The 9,598-nt window shown below is 36.4% G+C and overlaps 1 protein-coding gene across 1 annotated transcript in view; it reads left to right on the top strand.

Moving 5' to 3' along the window:
• Nucleotides 1-401: 401 nt before the first annotated feature.
• C10H14orf39 (chromosome 10 C14orf39 homolog) overlaps nt 402-9,598 on the top strand; it is a 43,899-nt gene continuing 34,702 nt past the window's right edge. The window contains exons 1-3 of the mRNA XM_003408689.3: nt 402-450; nt 549-605; nt 1,631-1,757. Coding sequence (XP_003408737.1) covers nt 402-450; nt 549-605; nt 1,631-1,757 — 233 coding nt within the window. The remainder of the gene's footprint in view (nt 451-548; nt 606-1,630; nt 1,758-9,598) is intronic.

Below are 9,598 nucleotides of genomic sequence, written 5' to 3'. Positions count from 1 at the left end.
CTGGGGAACACAGCTCTACCCATGACAGCCATGGGGTCGCCATGAGTCAGTCTAGCCGTGGCAAGTTTTTTTTTCTTTAGAGCTGTGGAGCCCTGGTGGTACAGTGGTTAAGAGCTGGGCTGCTAACCAAACCGTGGGCAGTTGGAATCCACCAGTTGCTCCTTGGAAATGCTATGGGGCAGTTCCACCTTGTCCATTACTGTGAGTCAGAACTGAGATTTGCTTTTTATGGTTTTCCAGTGCTAGGCTAGGAATGTAGCTGTGGATTGAAAGGGTCTCTCTCCTCCCCAGTTCCCGTTCCACCCACATTTTTCTGTGAAGTTTTGTTACCAAAAATATGACTTTTCAGAAAATCTTTCCTTATGAATGTCTTTTTTTTTTTTTTTAACATAGTATCCAAGATGAATGACAGCCTATTTGTCAGCTTGGACAGACTTTTGCTAGAATTTGGTAGGTATAAAATGAAAATAAAGAAATGGGTAGCTATTTTTACTATCATTTGATATTTTAATAATGATACGAAGTCACAAAAGAATTATTTCTTTTAGTTTTCCAGTATGATCAAGACATAAGAACTAAAGAGGATATGGTTCAACGAATTAATAGTAAGTAGACCAAGAGATATTTTAGTCTTTTAATTTTTTATGGCATATAAGGGAATATGCAATTGCCCTGTTTAGCACAACTTGTTGGCATTATGATTTGTCCCGGTTGTATCAAATGACTAGTAATGAGCTATTTACCCAAGGCAAAATAGGTGTGATTTAATTATAATTTTTAATAATTTCTGTATTCAGCATTTAATTATTTTGTGTTGAAGAATTTTGCTTGAAGCAGAAATGATCCCTTATGTGCAGTTGAGAAGATGTAATTTTGCTTACAAAATACTGGTTATTTCAAATATTTGAGTAAAAAAATTTTTATCTTTATAAAAATCACAAAAAATCAGGGACAAAGATTGATGGATTCCATATTTCCAGGAATAATAATTCTGAAAAATAATAGTATGAATGAAATGGCAAGGCAAGTTATGTAAATACAGCATGTTTAGGATTCTACATAAAAACTATTGTAATAAAATACAACTTTGAATTTCTTAATAGTTCTGAAAAGAGGATTTCATTATCTTTTCTGTGATCAAAAAGAATACAGAGTATGAAGAATTTAATCTTGTCAGAAAATTATATCATTTTATTTTTCTTATGTGTTAACTCACTGGTAAATAAGTGAGTTGAAGATGCACTTAATAATGGATTGACATGGAATCGATAAATAGAAACTTAACATTTATCAAAAACAAAAGCATTTTATTAGTATCATAAATGAACAAATATTATTTATATGATCTCATAGCATCATAGGATGCAATTGACCTTAGATATCACCTAATCTAGCGCTTTTACATTAGAGAAGAGGGGCGGGTGACATTTATTTCTCTCCATACTCAAATAAATCCTTAGCTTCTGGGTCTAGTCTCAAGCCTGGTTCGGGTTCTCTGCTTCTTAGTATCTGGCCCTTTCCATTGTCTGACTCTGCTCCCTTTAGGTAATTTGCCTTATCCCTTTTCCCCACTGTATTTGTTTATTTTGAATTTATGATTTTTAAGAAAATAAACATTCCCTATTTCCAGAATGCTTTGAAGATATTAAAGAAAACAAAAAAATTATTTGTAAGATACATGAAACTATAAATACAACAGATGAAGAAATTGGTTATTACTGTAAACATAGTAAGGAGATCAAAGACACCTGTACTAAGTGAGTATTTGAAAGAAATGAACTTTCAGTAATTGTCACAAGATTCTTCTATTCAAGGTTTCTGAGTTTATAGCTGAAAAAATGGTTGCTTTAAAGTAGTAGTCTGTATTAGCAAAATGATGGATCATGTCTTAAAGTGCCTGGTTACATGCCACTGTAGAGAAGAGTTACAGGAGGCTCAAAAGGCAAATAGAAGCAAGAGATTTAAGATCCCACTAATTCAGATCCAATTAACCTGAATATAGAATTTTGAATAATCTAGGCTCAGTATATAAAATTCGTATTAGATAAATAAATTAAAAAATAATTTCCATCTTTGAATATTTTCGTTTTTATTTTCTTGTAAGGGAATCTACCCTAAAATTAGTAGCTTTTAAAAATAAAAGTATTCAATATATTAGGGATTCTTTCAACATGGCTTCAAGTTCTAGATTCTTGAAACAAAGACTTTTTGTGAATAGTGTGAAGAATATTGAAATGACACGTTTTGTTACATATATATTTTTGACAATTAAAAAAGATAAAAAGGACTTATTGTGAATAGAACCTTACCGTATGTTACAAATACTTATAAAATATGTTGGTTTTTTTAACTTAATTTTATATTGATCATTGTATATTAAGTACTATACTATATAGAATTATATTGTTTAAAAACATTGTTACCTATTGGCTTTTAGTAAACCTATTGGCTTTTTCCCCTATTACTTTTCTTTTTAATAGTTTTAAAAAATTATAAAAGTAGCTTATATCTAGTGTAAAATTACAGACTATGTAGAAATGTATGAAGTAAAAGTTTTTTCCTTCCTGCTGCCATGTCCTCCTCCTATAGGTAATCACTCTTAATAGTTAAATATTTAACATTATTATTACATATACACATATACTATCTATCTATATATCTTTCTTTTTACAAAAATGAGTTCATACTATACTTATTCTACACCTTGCTTTTTAAGCTTAACATGTGATTATGTGTCGATTTCTTTTTAACAGCTCTGTAGTATTTTATAATACTTCCCAATCGATGTGGAGATATGATTCCTCACATTTATACACTTACTGCTCTAAGTGAAATTGCTAGACCAAAGAGCGTGCACATTTAAATATTCGGTAGTGTCAAACTGCTCTCCAAGAAGATTATACCTACTTATACCCCTGTACATGTCACCAACAATATTTGTGAGTTTCTACTTTCTCATACCCTTGCTAACACTGGAATTATAAGTCTTTGGCAATATGATAGGCGAAAATTATATATTGTTTGAATTTTTTCTCATTATTTTGATTTAGGTTTTCTTGTAGTGGGTTTTGCCAGTGGTTTCCCTCAACTGATTGCAGTGAGTGCTAGAAAAGTATTAATCGTTTCACCTTAGAACCTACGCTTTTCCTAGATATACTTTAAACAAGCTTAATCTCTGCTGGGTGGTGAGGAGAAGTGATAGGATCCATTTATTTTAATATATTCAAATTTGTAAATACTTCTAGTTTATGGTTTGAGCATGCAGGTTAAGAGATTTAAATACAAGATATGAATCCATGAAAGTACCAGAAAAAAATATATAGGTGCCTGTATAATTTGGGGGAGAAAAAGGCTTTTCTAAGTATGCCACCAAAGACAGAAACCACAGAGGGAAAGATGGGTAAATAAGACTACATACAAATTAAAAAGGAAAACACCCCATAATGACTATAAAAGACAAATTGATAAACTAGGAAAAATATCAAGTAAAGATAAAAGTTTTAAAAATAAATTATGAGCCCAAGAAACAGAAAGGGCCACATGAACCAGAGACTACATAACCCTGAGACCAGAAGAACTAGATGGTGCCTGGCTACAACGGGTGACTGCCCTGACAGGGAACACAACAGAGAACCCCTGAGGGAGCAGGAGAGCAGCGGGATGCAGACCCCAAATTCTCATAAAAAAGACCAGACTTAATGGTCTGACTGAGACTAGAAGGACCCCAGTGGTCATGGCCCCCAGACCTTCTGTTGTCCCAGGACAGGAACCATTCCCGCAGCCAACTCTTCAGACATGGATTATACTGGACAATGGGTTGGAGAGGGATGTTGGTGAGGAGTGAGCTTCTTGGATCAGGTGGACACTTGAGACTATGTTGGCATCTTCTGCCTGGAGGGGAGATGAGAAGGTGAAGGGGGTTAGAAGCTGGGGAAATGGACACGAAAAGAGAGTAGATGGAGAGAGTGGGCTTTCTCGTTAGGGGGAGAGTAATTGGGAGTATGTAACAAGGTGTATATAAGTTTTTGTGTGAGAGACTGACTCGATTTGTAAACATTCACTTAAAACACAATAAAAATTATTTTAAAAAGTTTAAAAAATATAAAGTACTTCTAGAAATTAATAAATAATAATAAAAAAAAAGACAAAAGCCCCGTTAGAAAAATGTTGTTGTTAGGTGCCGTCCAGTCGATTCCGACTCGTAGTGACATTGTGTTCAACAAAACAAAACGCTGCCTGGTCCCGCACCATCTTCACATCTTTAGGCTTGGGCTCATTGTCGCATCCACTGTGTCAGTCCACCTTGTTGAGGGTCGTCTTCTTTTCTGCTGACCCTGTACTTTGTCAAGTATGATGTCCTTCTCCAGGGACTGATCCCTCCTGACAACATGTCCAAAGTATGTAAGACGCATTCTGGTTGTAGTTCTTGCAAGACAGATTTGTTCGTTGTTCTGCCAGTCCATGGTATATTCTTCGCCAACACCACAATTAAAGGCGTCAGTTCTTCGGTCTTCCTTATTCATTGTGCAGCTTTCATATACATAGGATGCAATTGAAAATACCATGGCTTGGGTCAGGCGCACCTTAGTCTTCAAGGTGACATCTTTGCTTTTCAACACTTTAAAGAGGTCCTTTGCAGCAGTCTTGATCAATGCAATGGGTCGTTTGATTTCTTGACTGCTGCTTCCATGGCTGTTGATTGTGGATCCAAGTAAAATGAAATCCTTGACAACTTCAGCCTTTTCTTCGTTTATCATGATGTTGCTCATGGGTGTGGTTGTGAGGATTTTTGTTTTCTTTATGTTGAATTGCAATCCACACTGAAGGCTGTGGTCTTTGATCTTCACTAGTAAGTGCTTCAAGTCCGTTTCACTTTCAGCAAGGAAGGTTGCATCATCTGCATAACACAGGTTGTTAATGAGTCTTCCTCCAATCCTGATGCCCCCTTCTTCGTATAGTCCAGCTTCCCGTATTATTAGCTCAGCATACAGATTGAGTAGGTATGGTAAAAGGATACAACCCTGACGCACCTTTCCTGACTTTAAAACAACCAGTATCCCCTTGTTCTGTCCAAACAGCTGTCTCGTGATCTATGTAAAGGTTCCTCATGAGCACAGTTAAGTGTTCTGGAATTCCCATTCTTCACAATGTTATCCATAATTTCTTGTTATCCATAATTTGTTATGATCCACACAGTCAAATGCCTTTGCATAGTCAGTAAAACACAGGTAAACATCCTTCTGGTATTCTTTGCTTTCAGCCAGGATCCATCTGACATCAGCAGTGATATCCCTGGTTCCACGTCCTCTTCTGAAACTGGCCTGAATTTCTGGCAGTTCCCTGTTGATATACTGCTGCAGCCTTTTTTGAATGATCTTTAGCAAAATTTTGCTTGCGTGCGATACTAATGATATTGTTCTATAATTTCCGCATTTGGTTGGATCACCTTTCTTGGGAATAGGCATAAGTATGGAGCTCTTCCAGCCATTTAGCCAGGAAGCTGTCTTCCATATTTCTTGCCATAGACGAGTGAGCACCTCCAGTGCTGCATCCATTTGTTGAAAACATCTCAATTGATATTCTGTCAATTTCCGGAGCCTTGTTTTTTGCCAATACCTTCAGTGCAGCTTGGGCTTCTTCCTTCAGTACCATTAGTCCCTGATCATATGCTTCCTCTTGAAATGGTTAAACATTGACTAATTCTTTTTGGTATAACGATTCTGTGTATTCCTTCCATCTTCTTTTGATGCTTCCAGTGTAATTTAGTATTTTCCCCATGGAATCCTTCACTATTGCAACTCGAGGCTTGAATTTTTTCTTCAGTTCTTTCAGCTTGAGAAAAACCGAGCGTGTTCTTCCCTTCTGGTTTTCTATGTCCAGCCCTTTGCACATGTCATTATAATACTTTGTCTTCTTGAGTTGCCCTTTGAAATCTTCTTTTCAGTTCTTTTACTTCATCATTTCTTCCTTTTCTTTAGCTTCTCAACATTTATGAGCAAGTTTCAGAGTCTCCTCTGACATCCATCTTGGTCTTTTCTTTCTTTCCGGTCTTTTCTTTCTTTCCTGTCTTTTCAGTGACCTCTTGCTTTCTTCATGTATGATGTCCTTGATGTCATTCCTCAACTCGTCTGGTCTTCAGTTATTAGTATTCAACCTGTCAAATCAGTTCTTGAGATGGTCTCTAAATTCAGGTGGGATATACTCAAGGTCATATTTTGGCTCTCGTGGACTTGCTTTGATTTTCTTCAGTTTCAGCTTGAACTTGCATATGAGCAACTGAAGGTCCATTCCACAGTCGGCCCCTGGCCTTGTTCTGGCTGATAATATTGGGTTTTTCCATTGTCTCTTTCCACAGATATAGTCAGTTTGATTCCTGTGTGTTCCATCTGGCAAGGTCCATGTGTATAAAAAAAAAAGTATAGTCACTGTTTATGTTGCTGAAAGAAGGTATTTGCAATGAAGAAGTCCTTGGTCTTGCAAAATTCTGTCATTTGATCTCCGGCATTGTTTTTCACCAAGGCCGTATTTTCCAACTACCGATCCTTCTTCTTTGTTTCCAACTTTCATATTCCAATCACTGGTAATTATCAGTGCATCCTGATTGCATGTTCGATCGATTTCAGGCTGTAGAAGCTGATAAAACTCACTGCCGTCGAGTTGATTCCAACTCATAGTGATCTTATAGGTCAGAGTAGAACTGCCCCACAGAGTTTCTGAGGAGCGCCTGGCGGCTTTGAACTGCCCACCTTTTGATTAGCAGCCGTAGCGCTTAACCACTACGCCACCAGGGTTTCCTAGAAGCTGATAAAAACCTTCAATTTCTTCATCTTTGGCCTTAGTGGTTGGTGTGTAAATTTGAATAATAGTCATATTAACTGGTATTCCTTGTAGGCGTATGGGTATTATTCTATCACTGACAGCATTGTACAGCAGGATAGATCTCGAAATGTTCTTTTCCACAAGGAATACAACACCATTCCTCTTCAGGCTGTCATTTCCAGCATAGTAGAATGTATGATTGTCCGATGTAAAATGGCCAAGACCAGTCCATTTCAGCTCACTAATGCCTAGGATATCGATGTTTATGCATTCCGTTTCATTTTTGACGATTTCCGATTTTCCTAGATTCATACTTCATACATTCCAGGTTCCGATTATTAATGGATGTTTGCAGCTGTGTCTTCTCATTTTGAGTCATGCCACATTAGCAAACAAAGGTCCCAAAAGCTTGACTACATCCACGTAATTAAGGTCGACTCTACTTTGAGGAGGCAGCTCTTCCCCAGTCTTCTTTTGAGTGCCTTCCAACCTGGGGGCTCATCTTCTAGCACTGTATCAAACAATGCTCTGCTGCTATTCATAAGGTTTTCACTGGCTAATACTTTTCAGAAGTAGACTGCCAAGTCCTTCTTCCCAGTCTGTCCTAGTCTGGAAGCTCAGCTGAAACCTGTCCTCAATGGGTGACACTGCTGGTATTTGAATACCGGTGGCATAGCTTCTAGCATCCCAGCAACACACAAGCCCCCACGGTACGACAAACTGACAAACACACGAAGGGTTAGAAAAATAGGTTAAAAAAAAAAAAAAAACTAAAGAGGCAAATAACAAAGCAGGAAATGCATAAGTCTAAGAAACATGTGGACAAATGCTCAGCATTACTAATAAGCAAAGATCTAAATTAAAGCAACAATGAAATACTGTTTTTTTCTGCCTTTAAGTTTAAAGCGATTTAAGGAAATTAACACCTAGTATTTTTTTTACTGACCAAGGAATAAGAAAATCAGCTCTTACGTACACTGTAGGAATGTACACTGGTATAAACTGTTTGGATGACGTTTCAGTGTATATTTTTATAAACTTAAAAAATAGTTATGACCAGAAGAACTAGTTGGTGCCCGGCCACAATCGATGACTGCCCTGACAGGGAGCACAACAGAGAACCCCTGAGGGAGCAGGAGATCAGTGGGATGCAGACCCCAAATTCTCATAAAAAGACCATACTTAATGGTCTGACTGAGACTAGAGGAATCCTGGCGGTCATGGTCCCCAAACCTTCTGTTGGCCCAGGACAGGAACCATCCCCGAAGACAACTCATCAGACTTGGAAGGGACTGGACAGTGGGTGGGAGAGAGATGCTGATGAAGAGTGAACTAATTATATCAGGTGGACACTTGAGACTGTGTTGGCATCTCCTGTCTGGAGGGGGGATGGGAGGATAGAGAGAGTTGGAAGCTGGCAAAATTGTCACGAAAGGAGAGACTGGAAGGGATGACTCATTAGGGGGAGAGCAAGTGGGAGTACGGAGTAAGGTGTATGTAAACTTATATGTGACAGTCTGACTTGATTTGTAAACGTTCACTTGAAGCTCAATAAAAGTTAATAAAAAAAAATTATGACTTTTGGTTAAGTGTTCTATTTCTGAGAATTTTTTCATCAGGGAATAGTCATTCTTTCAAAGATGTCATGTACAACATTACATTAAGGTGTTTATCTTAACTTTTAATAATAACAAAGCATTGGGAACAACTCTAATTCAACATTATGGAATTAATTGAATGAATTTGGGCATATCCATATGAATGAACACTGAGAAGCCAGTAAAATAGGTATATATTTATTGACAAATGTTAATAGTATTCTACAAATTGAACAAAGCAGGTTATAAAAGAATATTCATAATATAAATGCAGTTAGTAATTGTATATTTACATATAATTAGAAAAAGCCCAGAAAGATATATATGAAAATGGTTACAATGAATATCTTCTCAGTAAACATGTATTTACTATTGAATTTCTAAAACAGTCAGGATATATGTATACATGACCCTTGACCTTATGATTCCATTTTGAGGAATCCTTTCTAAGGAAATGAACAGAAATGCAGACAAATATTTAAGAACAAGTTCTGTATGTGATAGGGAAACCTAGATTAAGCACAAATGGCCAACAATATGGGAATGACTGCATAAATTACAGAATATTACGTATCATTGAAATCTTTACAATGAATTCTTAGTGATAAGGAAAATGTATATAAGTTAAAAGTAAGTGATGAAGGAGGATATGTTATTATATGTGAGTTATGATCTCAACAATGTTCAAGTATGTATAATAAAATCTGGAAACTATTAATAATAGTAATTATTCAGTGTTGAGCATATAGATGATCTTTTTTTGTTTCTATATACTTTTGTGTGTTTCCATAGTGGGCATGTATACTTTTTAAATCTGGGAAAAAAAAAGTAGAAAAAAAAGCAAGAGGAAATTTTTCGAGCGATATGTAGAATGGAAGCTGCCATGGTGTGTGCTAATTTTAGATTTATTTACTGATAATTTTTTTTTCAAGTCAGGTAATGAAACAATGTATAAGATTGATATTAACTTTATTCTTGTTACCTAATTTTAGAGTTCATATTAGCGTGGTCTCTTTCTTTCTAGCTCAGAAGGGTGTAATAACATGCTTTTCTAAGTTTGGAAGGGAAAAAAAAGCCTCTTTTTAGCCTTATCCCAGCTGTTTGAGTGCTTACTCCAAACGACTTTCTTCGCCAAGATCTTAAAGAAATATGATGAGAAAGAAATGCTGATGTTGGTGTGT

Source organism: Loxodonta africana, chromosome 10 (assembly GCF_030014295.1).
Source record: "Loxodonta africana isolate mLoxAfr1 chromosome 10, mLoxAfr1.hap2, whole genome shotgun sequence".
Taxonomy (NCBI): Eukaryota; Metazoa; Chordata; class Mammalia; order Proboscidea; family Elephantidae; genus Loxodonta; species Loxodonta africana.
The sequence above is the reverse complement of the archived record's forward strand: the minus strand, read 5'-3'. Positions and strand labels throughout refer to the sequence as shown.